The sequence below is a fragment of the Pseudorca crassidens genome, chromosome 3 (genome assembly GCF_039906515.1).
Source record: "Pseudorca crassidens isolate mPseCra1 chromosome 3, mPseCra1.hap1, whole genome shotgun sequence".
In the NCBI taxonomy this organism is placed as follows: domain Eukaryota; kingdom Metazoa; phylum Chordata; class Mammalia; order Artiodactyla; family Delphinidae; genus Pseudorca; species Pseudorca crassidens.
The window spans coordinates 117,456,727-117,479,095 of NC_090298.1; the positions used below are offsets into that span (position 1 = coordinate 117,456,727).

At 48.4% G+C, this 22,369-nt stretch overlaps 3 protein-coding genes across 3 annotated transcripts; 1 reads left to right on the forward strand and 2 right to left on the reverse strand.

Annotated features, from left to right (window-relative positions):
- The first annotated feature begins 428 nt into the window (after nt 1-428).
- WDR55 (WD repeat domain 55) lies at nt 429-5,695 on the forward strand. The gene is made up of 7 exons (XM_067731991.1): nt 429-733; nt 4,146-4,246; nt 4,340-4,427; nt 4,531-4,710; nt 4,807-4,906; nt 4,996-5,165; nt 5,246-5,695. The coding sequence occupies exons 1-7, from the start codon at nt 543-545 to the stop codon at nt 5,562-5,564; spliced, it is 1,149 nt and encodes a 382-aa protein (XP_067588092.1). The 5' UTR covers nt 429-542; the 3' UTR covers nt 5,565-5,695.
- Nucleotides 5,696-5,784: 89 nt separating this feature from the next.
- DND1 (DND microRNA-mediated repression inhibitor 1) lies at nt 5,785-8,822 on the reverse strand. The gene is given in 5 exon segments (XM_067731993.1): nt 5,785-6,333; nt 6,336-6,722; nt 7,402-7,863; nt 8,250-8,367; nt 8,471-8,822. Coding segments are annotated over 5 exon segments (1,059 nt in total). The 5' UTR covers nt 8,495-8,822; the 3' UTR covers nt 5,785-6,265.
- An 86-nt stretch (nt 8,823-8,908) lies between these two features.
- Nucleotides 8,909-22,353, reverse strand: HARS1 (histidyl-tRNA synthetase 1). The gene is made up of 13 exons (XM_067731979.1): nt 22,164-22,353; nt 21,795-21,884; nt 16,675-16,794; nt 14,391-14,486; nt 13,625-13,750; nt 12,887-12,994; nt 12,637-12,735; nt 12,314-12,407; nt 11,953-12,080; nt 11,615-11,857; nt 10,253-10,369; nt 9,906-10,052; nt 8,909-9,506 (listed from the first exon to the last, which is right to left on the reverse strand). The coding sequence occupies exons 1-13, from the start codon at nt 22,251-22,253 to the stop codon at nt 9,435-9,437; spliced, it is 1,530 nt and encodes a 509-aa protein (XP_067588080.1). The 5' UTR covers nt 22,254-22,353; the 3' UTR covers nt 8,909-9,434.
- Nucleotides 22,354-22,369: the final 16 nt, after the last annotated feature.

The window sequence follows — 22,369 nt, forward strand, 5'->3', positions numbered from 1 at the left end:
TGTGTGCGCGTACTGCCTGCTGTCTACGACCCCCGCAGGTCAAATTCTCGCGGCGTGGGCTTTTGTCGCTTACTGACCAAACTGGCTGTCGCTTGTCTTGGTCTTTCACCAAACCATGAACGACTGGCGTCCCGCTCTTCTCTCCCGAAGGCAGGCAGGCAGGCAGTCATCCTTTACTGATTGCGGGAGACAGTACCAAACTGTCAGCACCGCTCAGGAAAAGGGGAAAGAACTTAAACGCAGTTCTCGACTTTACGTGAAGTGACCAAGGAGGGGACTGATGGATGCGCCGTGTATCTGACACAGGAACCTCCTCCGCTGCAACACTGGGAAGTAGCTGGATTAGGAGGCCGGGCTCCTCGGGTCGGTGCCTCCCACCAGCTGAGTCAGGCCCCGCCTTTTCCGGGTTACGGAGAACGCCTTGACGCCACTTCCTGCCTGGCCCCCTACCCCGGAAGCGGTGACCTGGGCCACTCCTCCCGCCGAGTGACTGGTTCTTGGGTTTACCTACCAATTGCTGCGCGCCTCGGATCCTCTGGTTCATGGACCGCACATGTGAGGAGAGGCCCGCAGAGGATGGGAGAGACGAGGAGGACCCCGACTCCACGGAAGCCCCAGTCCGGATCCGGGACACTCCGGAAGATATCGTGCTGGACGCTCCGGCCAGTGGACTGGCGTTCCATCCGGCCCGCGATCTCCTGGCGGCTGGGGACGTGGACGGGGACGTGTTCGTGTAAGTGCGGGGCAGAGATGGGGGCGTGGTGGGTGTGGGGCTGCTCGGTCTGGAAGCTCTGCAGCGATGGAGCTGGGATGAGGAGAGAAGGTTACAGGGAGACTAAGTTTACAAGACTCAGTCTTGTCCAATTCGTTTAATAACATTCGCCTTTAAGTAAGTTACCACACAAATCTATTGAAAGAACTGAGAGACAAAGTGGCTGGAAAGTCGTGACGGAGCCCGGACAGGCAGGCTTTCAGGACACTGTTATTTCCCACCGAAATATTGTATTGATCCTGAAACAGAACCAACTGGGCCCCCTGCTTTCGCTTCTTGCCCATTTTAATTGATCTTTCAAAAACACAAATCCAACCACCTCACTTCCTTGATTAAAACCCTTCAATAGTTTACCTTTGCTTTTAGAATTAAATTGAGATTCCTTAATCCGGCTTTCAGGGCTTTGACCATCTGGCCCTTGCTCACTTTATTTTCTGTTTTCTGTGCTTATTCATCGTTACCTTTTTAGTGTACCTTGAAGCCTCAGCTCCTTTGCACATGTTATTCCTTCTTCCTGGAATTTCCCTCACTTGCACCTATTGTCCCAGAGTCCCCAGCATCTCTTCACTCTTCAAACATGCCTCAGACTAAATTAGATTACCTGTTAAATGCTGCCTCGGCACCAGATACCTTTTCCTCATAAACTACATAATGGTGTGTAATCATACATCCGTTTGCATAATTATTTGAACACTGTCTCCTCCACTAAAAAAATGTTTTTTAAACTTTTTTGACCTCGCCCCACGGTAAAAATAGCTTTTATATTATGTGTGATGCACTCTAATATTTTCTGGTTTATTTTATTCTGTTGTTATTGCGGGCACACACAGAAAATGCTGATTGCAGCTCAGTAATGGGTCATGACTAGAGTCTGAAAAACAATGTTCTGGAGTGTAATCTGTAGTCTCTTTAGTTCTCCATTTTATCTCCTGCTTCTAGCCCAGGGTTAGTGCTCAATACACGTTTGATTTTGAATAAAAGATGTAGGCTAGAAGCAGTGAAAAGCCATTGAAGGCCTTAACCAGGAGAGTTGTGCTATCAGATTTACTTAATGAATTTAAACCCCAAACCCCTCATTAGCTGCAATGGCCTTGGGCAAGTTAATTTCTGATTTTCATCTTTGAAAATGGGAACAGTAGAGAATTCTCTGGTGGTCCCATGGTTAGGACTCCACGCTTTCACTGCCAGGGCCCCAGGAACTAAGATCCTGCAAGCCCTGTGGCTCTGAGGAAGGAGGGAGGGATGGAGGGAAAGAAGGAGGGAGGAAAGAAGGAAGGGAGGGAGGGAGGGAGGGAGGAAGGGAGAGAGAGAGAAAAAGAGAGAGGGAGAGGGAGAGGGGGGCTTCCCTGGTGGCACAGTGGTTACGAGTCTGCCTACCAATGCAGGGGACATGGGTTCGAGCCCTGGCCCAGGAAGATCCCACATGCCATGGAGCAACTAAGCCCATGCGCCACAACTACTGAGCCTGCGCTCTAGAGCCCGCGAGCCACAACTACTGAAGCCCACATGCCTAGAGCCCGTGCTCCCCAACAATAGAAGCCACTGCAATGAGAAGCCCGCGCACCGCACCGAAGAATAGCCCCTGCTTGCCGCAGCTAGAGAAAGCCGCGCACAGCAACAAAGACCCAACGCAGCCAAAGATAAATAAAATAAATAAATTTATATTTAAAAAAAAAGAGAGGGAGGGAGGGAGAGAGAGAGAGAAAGGCAGGTAGACAGGCAGGGAAGGCAAGGCGGGAAGGAAGGATAAAAGAAAATGGGAACCATAATACATACCTTGCAGAGAGGTTTACTACTTTTATCCATGTTTACAGTGCCAGACACTTGGGAGTCACCCTGGACTTTTCTTCACACACACCCCTGGCTTCTGTTTGTCTCCTCTTCTCTACCTTCAGCCACTGCCTTCTGGAGGCCTCAAACTTCTCCCATGACCATTCCAGAGAGGTTCCTTTTTCCAAAAGAATTCAATTCAGACTTCTGCCTGGCCTACATGGTTGTCTCAAGCCTAGTCCAGCCCATCTTACTAGATTCAGCTATACCTCTCTCTTCCCACTTGAACTCTCCTCATTCCTCGTGGGAGAGACATCAGCATCTGCCTCCAGTATCTGCCCTTTGTTCTCTGCCAGGTGAACTACTTATTCTTCATGATCCAACTCACATGTCATCACCTTAGTTAGCTTTCCAGGGCTCTCTTCCCTTCCAAAGTATTCATTCAATCTGTGTTTATTAAGCAGCTTTTTCATGCTAGGCACTGGGACAGAACAAACAATAAGTAGACCCAGTTCTGCCTGCCCGGAACTCAACTAGCAAGTAAGCACTTATTCATTCAGCCCTTTTTGAAGATCTGCTGAGGCAGACACTAGGGATAATCTCTGACAGGTACTTGCCTCAAAGCTGAGCTTACAGGCTGGTGCCTCTCTGCTCTACCTCCCTTGTCATCCTTCCGCCACACGTGTTCACAATGTGCCGTAATTTTTTTTTTTTTTTTTGGCTGCGTTGGGTCATCGTTGCTGCACGCGGGCTTTTCTCTGGTTGCGGCGAGCAGGGGCTACTCTTCGTTGTGGTGTGCAGGCTTCTCATTGCGGTGGCTTTTCTTGTTGGGAGCATGGGCTCTAGGCGCGTGGGCTTCAGTAGTTGTGGCTCGCAGGCTTAGTAGCTGTGGTGCACGGGCTTAGTTGTTCCGCAGCATGTGGGATCTTCCCAGACCAGGGCTCGAACCCGTGTCCCCTGCATTGGCAGGCAGATCCTTAACCACTGCGCCACCAGGGAAGCCCAATGTGCCGTAATTAATTGTGGCTTTCTTTAGCTCCTGTAGACCTGGAGTGTAATATCCCTGTCTTACTCATCTTTACATTTCCAGCTTCTGGGCTGTTCTGTCATCAACTATTTTTGGACCTCCAGAGTGATTCAGACCTAATCTTTCCCCAGGTTATGGCTTTCAAAGATGATGAAGAGGGGTGGGGTGAGGTCACAAAAATGTACATTGAATGAAAAAAAGACCTCACATTTGAAGCTCATTGAAGATGGGAAAATGGAGGACTTCCCTCGTGGTCCAGTGGGTAAGACTCCACGCTCCCAATGCAGGGGGCCAGGTTCAGTCCCTAGTCGGGGAACCAGATTCCGCATGCATGCCGCAACGAAGATCCTGCGTGCCGCAACTAAGACCCAGCACAGACAAAATAAATAAATAAATATTAAAGAAAATAATAATATAAATACCTATTCATTTAAAAAAAAAGAAAATGGGATGGTAAGCTCCTTGGGCTTGGAGGTGTACAAGCAGGAACTCCTAGGTAGGTGGAAGTTTGGCTAGTTGGTCTCTATACTCCCAGGTGAGGTCTGGAGTCATTCACTCTTCTTCCATTCTCCCCAGCTTTTCCTACTCCTGCCAAGAGGGAGAAACCAAGGAGCACTGGTCCTCAGGTCACCACCTCAAGTCCTGCCGAGCCGTTGTCTTCTCTGAAGATGGGCAGAGTGAGTATTAGGAAAGGCAGCCAGCAGTGTGGTGGTGGGAAGGGAGCAATGAACAGCACCATGACCTGGGCATTTCCCCCTCCCTCCCCACAGAACTTGTTACTGTGTCCAAGGACAAAGCCATCCATTTTCTAGATGTGGAGCTGGGACGACTGCAAAGACGCATTTCCAAGGCTCACAGGTAAGGGGAAGCCAACTGTGTGTTGAGCCAAAGGGTAAGGATTGATTGGTACATCCCTACTGGGACAAAGGTGCTCGAAGAAGTTCTGTATCTGTGTTTCTAGTGCCCCCATCAACAGCCTGCTGCTGGTGGATGAGAATGTTCTGGCAACTGGGGATGACACAGGTGGCATCCGCCTCTGGGACCAGCGGAAGGAGGGCCCCTTAATGGATATGCGGCAGCATGAGGAGTACATTGCTGACATGGCTCTGGACCCAGCCAAGAAGCTGCTGCTGACAGCCAGGTACAGCCTCAAAGCTGCATCCCCTCCCTTCCCTGTGTTAAATGTTTCCCTTGGTGGGTACCTCCAGCCAAGCCTGCTGCTTTGCTCTCTCTACAGCGGAGATGGCTGCCTTGGTGTCTTCAACATCAGACGACGCCGGTTCGAGTTGCTCTCCGAGCCTCAGTCTGGAGACCTGACCTCTGTCACACTTATGAAAGTACAGCTGGGTGGGGCGGGAGGGGGGTGTGCGATAGGGACTTGGTTTGATGTGGCTCCACAAACATGGTTTGCCCTGTTTCCCTGCAGTGTGGGAAGAAGGTGGCCTGTGGCTCCAGTGAAGGTACCATCTACCTCTTCAACTGGGATGGCTTTGGGGCCACAAGTGACCGCTTTGCCCTGAGAGCTGAGTCCATTGACTGCATGGTTCCAGTCACTGAGAGTCTGCTGTGTACCGGCTCCACTGATGGAGTCATCAGGTGAGAGAAGCCGGATGGCCCTCCAGTCATAGGAAGGGCAGACCTAACCAGCCCATACCAACACTTTTCTTTCTCTCCAGGGCTGTCAACATCCTGCCAAACCGAGTGGTGGGCAGTGTGGGCCAACATGCCGGGGAACCTGTGGAGAAGCTAGCCCTCTCCCACTGTGGCCGCTTCCTGGCCAGCAGTGGCCATGACCAGCGCCTCAAGTTTTGGGACATGGCCCAGCTGCGGGCTTTGGTGGTGGATGACTACCGCCGGCGCAAGAAAAAGGGAGGGCCACTACGGGCGCTGAGCAGCAAGGCCTGGAGCACGGATGACTTCTTTGCAGGACTGAGGGAGGAGGGAGAGGACGCCACAGCTCAGGAGGAGGAGGAGACTGAGGATGACAGTGACTGAGGGAATGAGCTGAATCTCAGGATGGGTTCTCAGCGGACAAGAGTCTTGCTTTCTGGGCTGGATCCCTAGAGAGGCTGGGAATTTAAAATATCCTATTGTGCACAAGAAGATGCTCAGGATCGGCACACTGATGTGGGGAAGTACTTGCCCTGTAGCAGCTGCTCACTCCACCACTGTAAGACAAGCCCACAGCTGGCACAAGACAGCACAGACACAGGTGTAAACCAACCAGGGGTTTAATATAAATACAACCAGCATAGAAAAACTCAAAACTACGCATACACCAAAACCAGAATGCCAAGTGGTTGGGGCAAAGGCAGATTTCTGACCCTTTGGCTCAGCCAGCCCCCAAATAAAAACATCAACAAAGACAAATCAAGAAAATAAGAAGCAAAGATTCATGCTAAGCTGTGGGAGGAGAGAGGGGTGTGTGTGCGACTGTGTGTCAGAGAACAACCCTGGGGTCAGGTTAAACCCCAGGCTGGGAGGGAGAAGGGAAGCTCCCTCACCACAACTTAGCCAAACTTGAGCTGCCCCGAGGTGCTGTGGGCCCTGCCTCAGCTGGGAGGCTGTGTCAGGCCTAGGGCAGGGCCCATGCTCCTCCCCTTCTTGGGATCAGATAGCAGCTGCCCAGGCCTGCTGGGCCAGGGACTGACACAGGCTCTGCCTACTCATTCAGGCTGCCTGGGGAGAGGATTAGGTCACTGCTGAACCATGGTACCTCCTGCCTCAGCCGCAGCAGACCGCTGGAGGCTGGCCCCAGACTCAGTGCCTCCAGCAGCCTTGCAGACACAGCATCCTTGGCCACCTCATGCCCATCCTGCCCACTGGGGGCCAGCACAACCCAAATGAGGCCACTGAAGGGCACTGGATGCCCAGGGATCACCACCTGGTACCAGAATCGGTGCCAGCCAGAACTTGTGCCCAAACACTTGGTGAGGAACAGTGGGCTGCCCAACTTCATCCGTTGGCATAGCAGCTGCAGGGCAGCCCGAGCCCCTTGGGACTCCAGCCCCTTGTCCCTGGCCAGGGCTACTTGGCTGCCCTCTGGCTGTAGGCACTGTAGAGACGGACACTTGAGCTGCTGGCGGAGTCGCTGCTTCAGGTCTGGCTTAAGCCACTCCACGGCCACCTGTTCTCCACAGAGGCGTGACTGCCCTGCAGGAAAAAGGCAGAGACAGGGCGGGGTCTAAGCCCTGGGCCCAAGCACCGGAGTCCTCTGAAGTCACACAAGCCTGTTTAATTTGTAGCCTCCCCATTTCCTGGTGTGACACCAGGCAAGTTAAATAACTTCTCTAGGCTTCTTTGTGTTTACTTACAAAGGGAGTGCAATAACTGCTACCTTCTAAGTTTCCTTGGAGTACTGGCTGATTGCAGGCTTTGTCTACCTCATAACCATCAGAATAGCTAACCTTTACCATGAATACTTGCCAAAAACTACAGAATGTGCTAAATGCTGCTTAATTCTCAGCTTCAAGAAGCAGGTTCTACAGTGGATAAAAGGTAGGCTCAGTTGGATTGCCTTGGGCAAGTAAATTTTTCTTAAAACAGTCTCCTATCTAAAGAGGGACAACATTCTATGTTTCACTGCAATGTTGAGGGTTAAGTCAGGAGATAGTGCATGTGAAGTGTGAAGTTTAGGTGCGTGGTAGCTGGTAGCACCGGTGGAAATTTAAAAACGTGAGGTCAGATAGTCTGTCTCAAACTCAAGTGTGTTTGACCCTAAGGTCTCGCGACTTTAACCCGCTATGCTGATCTACGCTGACGTGTTGAAGTAAAGTGCCGGGTAGAACGCGTTTCGCCCCAACCAGCGGCCCCCCGCAGTCTCCACCCCTACCTTCCACCAGGGCCTTTTTGGCCATGGCCGCGGCGCGGTGCGAGCTGAACTTGAGCAGTGCGATCTGCGCGGGCGCCGGCCCAGGGCTGGGCAACAGCAGCGCCTCCTGCAGGCCGGGCCCCAGCGGCTGCAGCGCGAGCAGCAGCGCTTGGCGGCTCAGGCCCGGCGGCAAGCCGTCCACACTCAGCTCGCACTTCTCGGTGCTGCGACACACGAGCAGCGGGCAGGACGGCCGCAGCGGGTGGTTGTGCAGCGTGGCGATGGCGGCCTGGGCGCCGCGTCGCGAGCTGTAGCGGGCGTAAGCGAAGCCGCGGTTCAGGCCGCTGAAGGTCATCATCAGGCGGAACTCGTAGAGGCGGCCCACGCGCTGGAACAGTGGGATCAGCTGGTGCTCGTACACATCCTGGGGCAGCCGCCCGATAAACACTTCTGACCCGGCCGGCGGCGGGCTGCCCACCCATCCTGGGGGAAGGGGGTGGGGAGGGGCACCGTCAACCACCCGGACGGTTCCGGGGTCGAGGTCCAGGAACCGAGCGCAGGAGGGAGTATGTGTGCAAACGTCTGTGAAATGGTTACAACACCCGTACGCCCCGGGTCGTTGGCGTAACTGGGTGACTGAGCTACCAACGGGGCTGGCACCTTAAGACTGGCTCCTTTCCTCGAGGGGGCGGGTGGGTGGGAAGCCACAGACAATGAGTTTCATCAGCTGGGGGGGCGGGTAACGGGGTAGTTATAAGTTTCTGACTGTGGAGCCTCGGCGTAGGCCCCTCCCTCCCCCGAACGCGGCGGCTCGTGGCCGTCGAGGCTGCCTTAGCCCTCCCGTAGGCGTAGGGCTGGGACTACCGTACCTGGGGGTGGCCCGCCATACTTCCTCTGCCCGTTCACCTGCACCAGGCGGATGCCCGTCTCCCTGACCCACGCCTCCAGCGCCGCCTTGTTCTCTGGATTCACCCTCTCACACCACAGCTGAGGGGGAAAAGGGCAGGTTGGAATGCCTTATCGCCGCGTCCACCCCCACCTCGCCTGTTATGTCCAGGGCTCACCAACCCCCTGATAGGCAAACACTTACCTCACACTCCCGCTTGGACTGCATTGCTCTCCCACTGGCTCGCTCGTACCCCCTTTATAAACTCCTCCCAATCTGCCCCTCTGGAAGCTTCCCTACTCCTCCACCCCCAAAGCTCTCATTGGCTCTGAGCACGACCCCGCCCACCAAGGGGGTGGGGGTATCCGCCGCACGTGCGCCGCGGGAACCTCAGACCCTCAGGTGAAAGCTAGAGACCTTAGTGGGTGGGTCTGCGGGCAGCCCCACCTCCTAAAACACGGCTCGCAAACCTGCAGGATGGAGGCTGGAGGCGAGAACGTCAGGGGCGCCCTTCCCCTGCGGAATAGCCCGTGGGAGATACTGTAAGTGTCTCTCCCCATTTTCCACCGCGGAAGTGGTCGCAGTGGGAGGCCCAGGCTCTAACAGGGAAGGCAGGGCTAGGCAGTAGTGACACAGGCAGGCTCCAGTGGTTGAGGCATTTTATTGGACCTTCCGCGGCGGCTGGTTGTGGGAAGCGTTCCCTCCACCTAGTTGTAGGGCCCTGCCGAGGAAACCATCTTGGGCCCGTTCCCCGTGGCCCACCCATTTTTGGGTGGCCATTTTTGCCAGTGATTACCAATAAAATAATCATAATAAAAATAAAAAAGTGGGCTTCCCTGGTGGCGCAGTGGTTGAGAGTCCGCCTGCCGATGCAGGGGACACAGGTTTGTGCCCTGGTCCGGGAAGATCCCACATGCCGCGGAGCGGCTGGGCCCGTGAGCCATGGCCGTTGAGCCTGCGCGTCCGGAGCCTGTGCTCCACCGCAACGGGAGAGGCCACAACAGTGAGAGGCCCGCGTGCCGCAAAAAAAAATAAAAAAAGTCTCTGTTATGACCACTCTTCAGGTCTTCCTGTTGGGAAGGAAACGTGCAAAGCTGCTGAAGTACATATGCAGAGTTTTGTCTTAGCCTTAAATAGTGCCAGTCCTACTTTTCTCTGATAGTTCAACTCAGCAGATGCAAAGGGGCTGGCTTGTTTTCCTTCTGATTTCCTCCACGAGGTCTTCTCTTCGGACGTCCACCTGGCCAGGATGGAGGAACAAGGTGGTATGAGCATCTTGTGTTCCACTGCTCTCTGAGCACCCATGCCTTCCTCTAGTCATCAGGCCTGGCTCAGCTGGGCGCAGGAACCCAATCAAACACCTCAGGGGAGACAGCGCTTCTTGGGGGAGGTGGAGAGACACAGGGTATGTGTGGGGATGGAGATTTTACCCTACCATGACCATAGTAACATATTACCCCCTTAAGTCCTTTAGGACTGGGCGTTAATATGAATGCCAGGCTTTTGCTTAGGTCTTGAATGGGCCTTGGCCTTGGTCTAGCTTATGTACAGTAACTTTCGGCCTTGGTCTGCCGAAATGGCATACATTCCCCATCCCTCAGCCTTCCCCATCCCTCAGCCTTCCTGTCCACCTACTTACCTCTTCCCTGCTGGCCACCGAGCGGAGCTTGATGACCCCGTCCTTGAGCTCTTGCTCACCAATGATGGCCACCAGTGGGATGCCTGCCTCCTCACAGTACTGCAGCTGATTCAGTAACTTGGGGTTCTTCTTGTAGAGCAGCTCTGCCTGCAGGGGACCAGGGAAGGAGATGAAGGCTGTCTTCTGCAGACCTCTGGGACAATCTCCTTGGGGCCCAAGTTGGCACCTTTCTCTGACCTTCACCCCAAGAAGCCACAGTAATGGCAGGGCCACTATGGATAAGCTTTTATTTCGTTTGTGCCCAGCACTCCCAAATTTGCTGCCACCCTGGGGCTTGCCTCCTCTACCTTGATCCCAGCATCCCATAACTCTGAGATGAGCTTCAGTCTCTCCTCCAGCAGCTTCTTCTGTGCAGACGCCACAAGCACCTGTGTTTCTGTGGTCCGTACCTTCTCCTTCACGGCCTAGGGAAGAAGCAGTTAAGAAAGAACTGGGCTACCCTTTACAACACCTTCAAAGAGCAAACAGAGCAGGCTCTTGTCAGGAGTCTGAGACCAGGCCCAACTCCACCAGGGCAGGCTAGTCTTCTCATCTAGCAATTGGGCAAAAAGTAGCTCTTAGAAGAATAAGAAATGAACTGACTGGCTTGTACATATGACTTGCCAGAATTAATAATGGAGGGCAAAGGTAGCTTATGTACAGTAACTTCAAGCTTATCTCCATCTAGAACCTTATGCATCATAAGTGATATTCTGAGCTCACCCAGGCAATCCAATCACCCCTGGCAGTCCTAGTTCCCACAAGGAGACTGTGTCTCTTATGCGTCAGCCATAGGGCACGACTTGGGTGGGGGTGTGGATGGAGGGGAGAAAGAATGCTGCTGCTGTCTCTTTTTCTGGAAAACTATTCCCATTGTTCTTAAAACATAAGATGCCTACTGGAACTGTGACCTCAATTGGAAAACACCAGTGGGTTCCACTCTAGAGAAAAGGGTGGGAGCAGTGGGAAGGTTACTGCCAGAGCATTACCCGAGGGATGAAAGGCAACCAGCCACTTAAGAGCAGTAGCAACAAAGGTGGGCTTGAGGCCAAGAAGGGCTTCCTTCATATTACTCTAGGTGCTAGAGAGTCAGGATAACCATCTGAGGGATCCCACAGCCTCAGATACACGCTTCCCACTTAGAGACAATATCGCAGAGTGGTTGGAAGCAAGACTTTGGAGTTGGACTGCCTGCATCCGAATTCTGACTCTGCCACTTAAACCTCGGGCAAATTATTTTATCTATAATCTTCAGTTCCCTTGCCTGAGAAATGTAAATAATGAAAGTAGCTACCCTCAGAGGGCTGTTTAAGAGTTTTATTAGACAATGCGTGAAAAGCACTAAGCACAGTGCCTAGCACAGAGTAGTAAAGTATTAAGTGTTCTGTATTATGAGGAAGATCCAGGTCTTTGGATATACTGGCCTAGATTCCTGACAGCTCTGAAGGAAGTAGGGAGCAAAGGATTTTGTGAAGAAAGAATGATCAAAGATCCATCAAGCTGGCCTATAATGGGGTGGGAGTCTGAAGGACAGCAACAGTCTTCTCTCCATTTCTTTGCAAAGATGCAACTTGCCCAATGCAGTACTAATTGCCCCCTTAGAGATCAAAGAAGATAGCTCAGGTGCCACCATCTGCCCAGAATGTCTTCCACCCAGCCCCAAGACATACCTCCAGCCTCTGCTCCACAATGGAGAAGATCCGCTCTACCCCAATGCTGAGCCCCACGCATGGCACCTTGCGCCCTTTGGGATCAAACATGCCCACCAGCCCATCATAGCGCCCTCCAGCTGCCACACTGCCCACACCCAGGGGCTCTTCCCCTGCCTGGGCTGGGGGCTGTAGCAGCACCGCCTCAAAGATCACCCCGGTGTAGTAGTCCAGCCCTCGAGCTAGGCTCAGGTCGAAGGAGATCTGGAGGGATAAGAACATGGTCAGCAGCAGATGAGGATCAAAGGCCTCCAGCCCCGGAGCTCAGCTAATAAGGCTCCCATCCCAACCTGACTCACCTTGTCAGCAATGCCAAACAAGGTCAGATACTCAAAGAGCAGCTTCAGGTCTCCCAGGCCCTCCAAGGCCTGCTTGTTTTGGGACAATTTAGGATCCTGGAGCAGCTGTTCCACCAGGGATACCCCACCTGGGGAGACAGATTTGTGAGCCAGACTGACAAGAAGAAAAAGATAAGGGCTTTACCTTTTCCTCTGGATTACACATGTATGCATGTGTGCATACACACACATGCATTCCCTTTCCCTCTGTCTCCAGTGCGCATGCGCGCGCGCGCGCGCGCGCGTGCACACACACGGAGGAGTTTGGCTTTCGCTTGAGGGCAGTGGGATGGCTGCCGGGGAGGCAGGGTTTGTTTCTCACCATGCTGCTGGACGTAGTCCCCAATGCGGTCAGCCACCTCAGGTGCCAGGCCCTTCTCTCCCACCATCTCACTCTTTACTTCCTCCCAGGACACCTGAGCAGACAGATACCAGTCAGGGAACCCTGGGCAGCTTCCCCAGTGCAGAGCAAGTGTGAGCCCTTCTCAGGGTGTGGTCTTAAGCAGAAGCTGCCCGTCAACCTATATCCTGGGGCTAATCTTCCTCTGTGGGCATAGAAGCAGGGCCCTCTCTCTCCTAATCTTTTCCATTTCTCAGGGCAGGGTGGGATCTGGGAAAAGAAGAGTCAGGTGTTTGGGTCATTACCTTGTCCAGCTTGTCCACTGAGGAGCAGATGGTGCGGAACTTGCTGTCAGGAACACCACAGACGGCAAACGTCCCATCTAGGATGCGCCGATCATTCACCTGCAGCGACCCAAGGCATAGTGAGAAGAGGATCTCCCTACATGACCCTCGATAGCCTTGGACACTTAGGCTACTGGTTCCTCTGCACAAGGACCTTCTCCTGTGAGAGGCCAGGCCCAGCTTTGCCCTCCCAGCCCCATTCAGCTCTGACCTTGACCAGGAAGTCGCCTATCTGGAGTGAACTCAGGATCTCACACATTATCTTCAGGCACTCTGCATCAGGAATCATGGGGTCAAATTGCCCAGCAATGTCAAAATCCTGTAGGGAGAGGGCTAGCTAGAGGTCCTCAGGGGTTTAACCTTGAGGGAGGACTCCTGGGAGCTCTGCTTTCTATGAAGGAGGCCTCTTTGCACTCATGCGCAGACCACATTCTTCATTCTCCGTCTGACTGTCAGCCCAGAGCAAAACCCCAGTATTCCTGGGTCTCTTACCAGTCCTGGTTTTCTTCCCATCCACAGGGCTATTCCTTCATTATCTCACTCATCTATTTTTCCTTATTTCCTTCCACTGTTGTGGGAGCAATTATACGGCCTTAGTCCTTTATTCATTCAGAAGCTGTGCCACCAGTCTGTGCGACAGTACCTCAAATCCAGTTTCCTCTTCCTTTGCTCTGATCCTATCACTGTGGTTTAATATAAAAAGCCCTGGACCAAGAGTTCTAGTCCTAACTTTGCCTTTCTTATCCCTATGATCTCTTCATCTTGCTGAGCCTCAAGTTTCCTCAGATAAAATGAGGAGCATAATCCCTGTCCTGTATATGAAAATACTAAAGAAATCTTAGGGTTAGCATTATCTGGGGCATCTAGATTTTTCAGGACACCATAAGTACTCAATAGATTCTACTGGCTCAAGGGAGGGCCTCCTTACCCATCCTGCCCCCATACTCACACACTGGTAGAATTCCCGATATCGGCCTCGGGTCATGGCTGGGTTATCCCGCCGATACACTTTTGCTATGTGGTAGCGTTTAATGTTGGTCAGTTTATTCATTGCCAAATACCGAGCAAAAGGAACCTGATGACAGAGAGTTAAGGGGAAAGCCCTGCCTTTCAGAGTCTGGAAGTTGATTATCATCACCAACAGAAGCTGGGGTCTAACCGCACCCTGTGTGGGTAAAACCACCATCTGTAAGATTAACAGCATTTCTGAACATCAGCAAGAATCAACTTTGTTACCATACAGGGCAGCTGAAGTCTCATAAAATATTAAGGCTCTTTTGTTTTTGGGCCATGCTGAGCACAGCATGGGGGTGGGCAGATTGGCCAGGGAGCAGAAAAAGGGCCCCAAGTAGGGATCTCTAAGCAGATAATTCTCTGACATAGCTTGGAGATAAAGGAAACGTGCTGTTGGTCAATTAGGGAGAACTCTGTCCACCAGCCAGGGCAAGGGAGACATATTCTGAATCCAGGGGATTGTTGGCAGAGTCAGAACTGGACCCTGACATAAAGCTGAGGTCTCACTCAGGATTCAGAAGCCTTCAAAGGCTAGCTATGCTCTGTTTGGCCAAAGCCCAGCTCCTGGTTTAGAGAAATAACTTCCCTGACTGCAAGATGCATTATATTTGATCCCACCTATATATAGCTGCCCCCAAACCTGAGGCTAGAAAAAGCCCCAGCCCAGTAAGGGCCAATACATCCAAAGTTTAAAAAGATACAGTGAGGTCATAGCGAAGAGACAGCACCTCCCCACCTTGGTCCTTCAGGTCATAGATAAGCTTAGAGTCTTCCCCATACTTTCCAGTCAGTGTTTCCTGGAGAAAACATAAAGAAATGTGACCATAATGATAAATATAACAATTTGAAAGGAATTTTTAAAAACAAAAACCCACCATTCTAACTATGACTGATTTCAACTTATCTACATTTCCTCTGTTCTCTCTCCCAATGTTTCCTTATTTGATGTAGTTATAATCAAGGAGATACCAATTTGGTTTTCTGCTTATCACATTTCCATTTTGTGACAGAGCTGAAGTATTATTTTTAAAAGCTGCATTGGGAGTTCCCTGGCGGTCTAGTGGTTAGGACTGCGCACTCACTGCCAAGGGCCTGGGTTCAATCCCCGGTTGGGGAACTATGACCCTGCAAGCTGTGTGGCATGGCCAAAAAAAAAAACTGCATAATATTCTAGTGAGAAGAAGCTATTTCCTTCCTTCCTAGTGTTACACTGATAGATGTTTAGGTTATTCCTACTGAAAAAAAATTCCATAGCATTTCAATAAATATATTTGGGTACACAGTTTTTTGTTTTGAATATTTTTTTGAAGTATAAATGCCTAGGAGTGGGTCATTAGATCAACAAAGGTAAATGTTTTTATGACGGCCTGAGATTTGAACACTGTCAAAAGCCAAAACTGAGAGTCCTTGCCCTGTGATGTCTTCAACAAGATAACATATTTCACTACCAGACTGGCAAAATTCAAAAAACCTGAAAATTCCCAGTGTGTAGAAAATAGAAATACTCATACAATGGTTGGTGTTATGGCCAGAGAATACAGTGGTTGGTATTATGGCCTGAATTGTGTCCCCTCGAAATTCATATATTGAAGCCCTATTCCCTGCACCCTCCTGGCCCCCATAACCTCAGATTGTGACTCTATTCGGAGACAGGGTCTTTAAAGAAGTAATTAAGGTAAAACGAGGTCATTAGGATGAGTCTTAATCCAATATAACTCATGTCCTTATAAAAAGAGGAAATTTGGACACAGAGGAGGGAAGATGATGTGAAGACATAGGGAAAAGACACCATCTAAAAGCCAGTGAGAGGGGCCATAAGCAGATCCTTCCCTCATGACCCTCAGAAGAAACCAACCCTGCTGACAGCTTATCTTGGACTTCTAGCCTCCAGACAATAAATTTCTGTTCTTTAAGACACCCAGTCTATGGTATTTTGATATGGGAACACTAGCAAACTAATATAGTTGGTAGAAATAGGAATGAGTACAACCATTTGACCCAGAAATTCTACTTCTGTGAATTTACCCTGCAGATAAATGCCCACTAGTACCAGACATTGTTCTAAGCCCTGTGTATACATCAGTGAACAAAGGCAGTCCATGCCCTCATGGATCTTCTATAGTAATGAAAAGAGACAGGCAGTACATTAATGCAAGGGAACAAATTAACATAACTTTTGATAGTGATAGCTTCTTTAACGGAAATAAAATAGGTCAATGTGATAGACAACGGCTGCTTTAGACAAGGCAGTTGGAGAGGAGTATTTGAGGAATGGCATTTTAGTTGAAATCTGAAATCAAAATCTGTTATGTCTAATTTACTCTGGAATTAAAGTCATGCAGAGAGCTAGAGAAAAAGGAAGTTCAGCAAGAGGGAAGAGCAAGAACAAAGGCTCGAAGATAGAAACATATTTAGTATGTTCCAGGAATAGAAAAAGACCATGGTAGCACAGCGGGCAAGGGGAAGAAGCGCATGAGATGAGGTGGGAAATGTAGGCAGTTGCCACATCATGTAGGGCCTTGTAAGCCTGAGTAAAGAGTTTGGATTTTATTATAAATGCATTGGGAGTTACTGGGTTTTAAGCAGGGAGGGATGCAAAGAACTGTTTTTTAATAGCAAAGAACTAGAAACAACCTCAGGGTCCATCAATAGGAGACTGGTTGCATATTTATCCTTTATATGTTCGATTTACATGTATCTAGGAAACATCTCAAGTACAGGTGCCATGGAATTCAATGTAGCCAGGAGCCATAACAACTTCCACCCCTGAGAAGGGCTCTCTTTTGGATGCTGCCGGCCACAACCAAGGTAAATAAAAAGCAGGGCCTCTTTCTCTATGACAGTCCTGTCCCCCTTCTCATGGAGAAAATGCCAATCTTTGTCTGCAACAAGAGAGAGACCTTTGGGCCTCACTCTCTTGCCATCCTCTTTGTTGTTTGTATACCCATTATTCCACCAGGCAATTTCTCCTCATCCACCCCTCACCTTTAGTTCAAACACAGGTGTATCAATTACTTCTGCACCGTGGCGCTTGAAACAGCTGATGATTACATCAAACACCTTCTCCCGAACTGCCATCTGCCGGGGACTGTAGTCTCTTGTGCCCTTGGAGTCAAAATCAGCCAGAGAACCAGGGATGGGGTTTAAAAACAAAGAACAGTAAGGTCTAGAAATATAAAAACATGACTTCAATGATGGCGAATGAAAACCCTGCCCCAAACTTAGGTTTTCCTACAGGTCACTGAGTTGTAAAACAAGTACAAACAATTCCCTATTAATTACCACATCCATTGCTCTCACCCTTCTAAATTCCAACCCCGTTTTAGCTTGGTTCTATCTTCTAGAATTCTTGGAACTCTGTTCTCTGAGAAATTTTCCTAAACTCATTTTCTGGGAAACAGAACATTCCCCTGCCTAATAGAAAACATCTACCTGATGACAGGCATATAACCAACTCAAACTGGCTTAATGAATTGAATTCCAAATTTTACAAGTAACGTTCTCTCCCAACATACCTTAAAAGGAAATCCTAATAAATACTATTTTTTCTTTCTTTTTTTTTTTTTTTTTGGCGGTACGCGGGCCTCTCACTGTCGTGGCCTCTCCCGTTGCGGAGCACAGGCTCCAGATGTGCAGGTTCAGCGGCCATGGCTCACGGGCCCAGCCACTCCGCAGCATGTGGGATCTTCCCGGACCGGGGCACGAACCCGTGTCCCCTGCATCGGCAGGCGGACTCTCAACCACTGCGCCACCAGGGAAGCCCTCTTTTTTTAAAAAAAAATTTATTTATTTTTGGCTGCATTGGGTCTTCTTTGCTGCACGCGGGCTTTCTCTAGTTGTGGCGAGCAGGGGCTACTCTTCGTTGCGGTGCGCCGGCTTCTCATTGTGGTGGCTTCTCTTGTTGTAGAGCACGGGCTCTAGGTGCGTGGGCTTCAGTAGTTGTAGCACGCGGGCTCAGTAGTTGTGGCTCGCGGGCTCTAGAGCATAGACTCAGTAGTTGTGGCATGCAGGCTTAGTTGCTCCGCAGCATGTAGGATCTTCCTAGACCAGGGCTCAAACCCGTGTCCCCTGCTTTGGCAGGCGGATTCTTAACCACTGCGCCACCAGGGAAGTCTCCACTATTTTTTTCTTTAATTTTTTTCTGATAGCCCTATGACAAGGGCTAAGTTAATGAATTTGAATGTGTTGAGAAGTTAAGTCATTACTTAAGGCCATTCAGCTGGTTCCTGGCAGTCGGTACTAGAACTCTGTTCTTCCAGGTCAGAGCTTCTAGTATGGGCTTTTATATGCTACTCACAAGTACGACCTCTTTGGTCTCAGGACCCCTTTACACTCTTACTATTTACTAAGGACCCCAAAGTGGATTATACCTATCAATATTTATCGTATTATAAATTAAAACTGCAAACATTTAAAAATATTAATTCACTTAACAAAAAGAAAATCCATTACATGTTAACATAAATAACATTTTAGGAAAAATGTAACTACTTTCCAAAACAAAAACATCTGGTGAGAAGAGTGGCACTGATTTACATTTTTGCAAATCTTTAATGCCTGGGTTAATAGAAGACAGCTGAATTTTCATATATGCTTTTTGCATTCAATTCTGTTGTGATATGTTGTTCTGGTTGAATATATAAAGAAAATCTAGCCTTACAGAGATGTGTAATTGTAAAAGGAGGAATATTTTTAATAAACTTTTCAGCTAATTGTAGATATTCTTCTTAAACTACACCAAAATCCAGAGGGAGAGCTTCTTAAGGATTGGTTTGCAATGTGGAATCTGAAAGTACATCAATGAACTTTTCACATTGTTACATTAAAATCTATTATAAGGTACCCAGAATTCACAGAGACAGAAAGTAGAACGATGGTTACTAGGGGCTGAAGGGAGGGTAGAATGGGGTGTTACTGTTTAATGGGTAAAGAATTTCAGTTTGGTATGATGAAAAAGTTATGGGGGATGAATAGTGGTTATGGTTGCACAGCAATATGAATGTACTTAATGCCACTGAACTGTATACCTAAAAATGGTTGAAATGGCAAATTTTATGTTATGTATATTTTAGTACAATTTAAAAAATATCTGTTACTCTATCTTGTACTTTGGATATGCTATGCAGGCACAATTTTATAACATCATGCATTGGTCATTTAGAAAATATTTGTTCTTTGATAACAGTTACACAGATCTTCCAAATGTTGATATGCCTCAGTATACAATATCAAAAAACCGTATTTGTTCATGTCACCATAGATCTCATCAGGAAAGTCTTCAAGTATTGAGAACCTGTCAAGCTCATGGTGGAAAATACAAGTTCTAACATTGACTTGAACACTTGAATTTTATCGCTGGCAACAAATACTGTTGAATGTTTTCCTTGAGGTGACAAGGCTCACTTTGTTCAGTTTTGTGAAAATGTCTGCCAAATATCCAAATCTTTAACACAATAGTTTATCTTTCAGTTTTTCTTTCAAATAAAAAAGGTTTTCCATGAAAAAAGTAGCTAGTTCAGCCTACAGTTCACACATGGCACAGCATTTTTCCTACTTTGGAATGCAGCAGACGTGCTTTATCTGTGCTTTCCATTTCATCATACAGAGTATTAAAAAACAGTGTACTCAAGGGTCGATATTCAATAAAATTAATAATTTTTACTGTTTTATCAAGGACATTCTTAAGTGAAACTGAATCTTTTTTTTTTACTGTGAGTTCACGAAAGTAAAGAACATAATGGTTATTAGTACAGCTCAGTGCCAACATCTTAATTTGTGCTAAGACACGAGCAGTTCTACACACCAGTGCTTTTGCACCTTCATCGCAAACGAAGTGAAAGGCAAATAACACTATGAAAATAATTTTGACCAGGAAGGTCCCTTGAAAAAGTCCTTTCCCCATAATACTGAGTTTTCTGTTAATTATGAATCACATGTCAAGAAATGTATTTCAAAAAAAAAAAAAAAAAAAAGAAATGTATTTCAACAAACTAAGTGGATATTAACTCTCCAGTATATTCTCATTTTCTTGTTTTTTTAAAAACATCTTTATTGGAGTATAATTGCTTTACAGTGTTGTGTTAGTTTCTGCTGTATCTCATTTTCTTTTAACATTAAATTATGGAAATTTTCCAACACACATTATAGAGAATAGAACACTGGACCACCCCACCCTGTGTTTATTACCTACCTTCAACAACTATCAACATCTGCTATTCTTATTTTATCTAAGCCCCAATATTTTTTTTTCCTGCAGTATTTTAAGGTAATCCCAGATATCATATACTTTCATCCATAAATATTTCAGTATAATTGTCTAACATATAAGGATTAAAAAACAAAACACTACAATACCTTCCTTACAACCAATACAACTTAACAGCAGCCCTTTACCTAGTGCCCAAGTACTTGGTTGATATGTCTCATGTCTATTTAATCTGCAACAGTTTCCTTTCCTTTTTTTTTTAAAAAAAAATGTCCTTTATCTGTTGAGGAAACTGAGTCATTTTTCTGAAAGAATTTTTCTCATTCTAGATTTGGTTAACTGTATATTCAATGTGGTCATTTAACATGTTCCTCCATTTCCCATATTTCCAGTAAACTGGTAGTTAGGTAAACTGGTAGTTAAGTCTGAAGACTGATTAGATTCAGGTACAATTCTTCTTGGCAAGAATACTTCATAGGTGGTGCTGTGTACTTCTTATTGCATCACATCAAGAGGAATATAATGTCTGGTTGTCCTACTTTTAGTGAAGCTAAGATTGATCATTGGGTTTAGCTGAGGTCAGCCTGATCTATCATAAATCCCCATTAATCTTTTCACCCAATAGTTTGAATAACTATTGATGGTCACTGCCTTGGGGTTTTACACCATCTCTTTAACTTTTTTTTTTTTTTTTTTTTTTTTTTTTGCAGTACGCGGGCCTCTCACTGTTGTGGCCTCTCCCGTTGTGGAGCACAGGCTCCGGACACGCAGGCTCAGCGGCCATGGCTCACGGGCCCAGCCACTCCGCGGCATGTGGGATCTTCCCGGACCAGGGCATGAACCCATGTCCCCTGCATTGGCAGGCGGACTCTCAACCACTGAGCCACCAGGGAAGCCCCTCTTTAACCTTTGAAATGAGTTATATGTAGAAAGGAATAGCTCAATGATTTTAGGAGCCCAAAGAATTACTCTTAAACAGCGACATCTCAACATAAGGAAGACAGATCATCTCCCCTCTACTTTGGAATTAAATTTCACATACATTCATTGAATACCTATTTAGTCCCAGACTCTCAGGTTAAATAAACCATGTGAATAATGAAAAGTCAGCAATAAATGCAATAACAGAGATACTTATGAAGTGCCAAGGGAACCCAGATGATAGGTAAATAGTTCAGTTTATAGAACTTACAGAAAGTGGCATCTGAACTGAAATCATGGTGGTTGAGCTAGGAATCTCCAACTTCATTCCATTGTACTCTCCTTCTCTATTTGGTTCTAGTCATAAAGGTCTTTTTATAGTTCCTGGAAACTACCAAGGTTCTTTCTCACTTCAGGATTTCCATACCCTACCTGGACTTATCTTCCTCACACTCTTCACCCAGCTGTCTTCCACTCATCTATTAGGTCAGCTAGTCTATCACTTCTTCAGACTTCCCAGTTCTCCCTTATTTTTCTCAGAGCATCCTTTTTACTTCTTTACATCACTTAACACAATTTGTAGTTACATATCCATGTGTGGGATTATTTCTCCTAAGTCTGTTTCCTTCAGTAGAATGTAAGCTCCCTGAGGGCAGGCTATATTGTTCACCACGGTACACTCACTGCTTTGTACAGTGCTAGGCACACAGTAAGCACTCAGTAAATATTTACTGAATGAAAGAAGGGTAGCAGTAGCAGGTAGACTCCCCTAAGCACCCAGCTGGCCTAGCTTCTGCCATCACTTTGCCATCCCAGAATGACTCAGAGTCCAATCCAGCCTGGTGCCTACAACCAACTGTTGTTTCCTCTGCAGGATTTCAGATCCTCCTCAATGACCTGATTCAGAGAAGCAGGCATATATGCGTCCTTGTGAGTGGAATTAGGGACCCTCTCAGAGGCTCCCTAAAGGAATATTTACCTTGGGGGTTTTGAGCACAAACTTCTGTTTCCCTTCATCAGGGCCCAGTTGTGCCTTCAGTTTCAGTAGTTTTGCCACCTCCTCCTCGATCTGTGGAGGGAAAGTAGGCGCTGGGCTACCACATCTGCCACCCCCTCCCTCTTCCGTCATTCATTCAGTATCCCTCCCTCAGCAGGATGTGGGGCATATCTCTCTCCCAAGCCTAGCTTTGCTTCTCTCGGGTCCTACCGCAGCTACCTCCCCACCCAGCCCGTCCTCCTACCTACAAGTCCAGTCCTTTCTTCCACATCCCCATCCTCTGTGCAGACCACTCCCCGCTCTGTTCTCCCAGGCCTTCCTTTGTCCCCTCTCCTGCCTCCTGGGTCGTACCTGCTCAGCGCTGGCCTTCTGCTGCTTAAGGGCCCGCACGCGCTCTCCCTGAAGTCGCACCAGATCCTCCAGCGTCGCACGATCAGCCATACTGGTTACCAACTGGAGCTGACTACTGTCTAGATAGGTTGTGTGGGCCACAGCTTCAGCTTGGATGACTTCCGGCTATCGAGTCGAGGGCCCGCACGCCTAGAAAGCCACCACTC

What these genes read in the sequence shown, in the direction of transcription:
- WDR55 (XM_067731991.1), top strand. Translation starts at nt 543, where the DNA reads ATGGACCGCACATGTGAGGAGAGGCCCGCAGAGGATGGGAGAGACGAG. An exon ending in CGCATTTCCAAGGCTCACAG is followed by an intron (nt 4,428 to 4,530) that starts GTAAGGGGAAGC and finishes CTGTGTTTCTAG; the next exon opens with TGCCCCCATCAACAGCCTGC. An exon ending in AAGCTGCTGCTGACAGCCAG is followed by an intron (nt 4,711 to 4,806) that starts GTACAGCCTCAA and finishes CTCTCTCTACAG; the next exon opens with CGGAGATGGCTGCCTTGGTG.
- HARS1 (XM_067731979.1), bottom strand. Translation starts at nt 22,253, where the DNA reads ATGGCTGATCGTGCGACGCTGGAGGATCTGGTGCGACTTCAGGGAGAG. An exon ending in TTGTGCTCAAAACCCCCAAG is followed by an intron (nt 16,795 to 21,794) that starts GTAAATATTCCT and finishes TTTGACTCCAAG; the next exon opens with GGCACAAGAGACTACAGTCC. An exon ending in CGGTGGCCAGCAGGGAAGAG is followed by an intron (nt 9,507 to 9,905) that starts GTAAGTAGGTGG and finishes CATCCTGGCCAG; the next exon opens with GTGGACGTCCGAAGAGAAGA.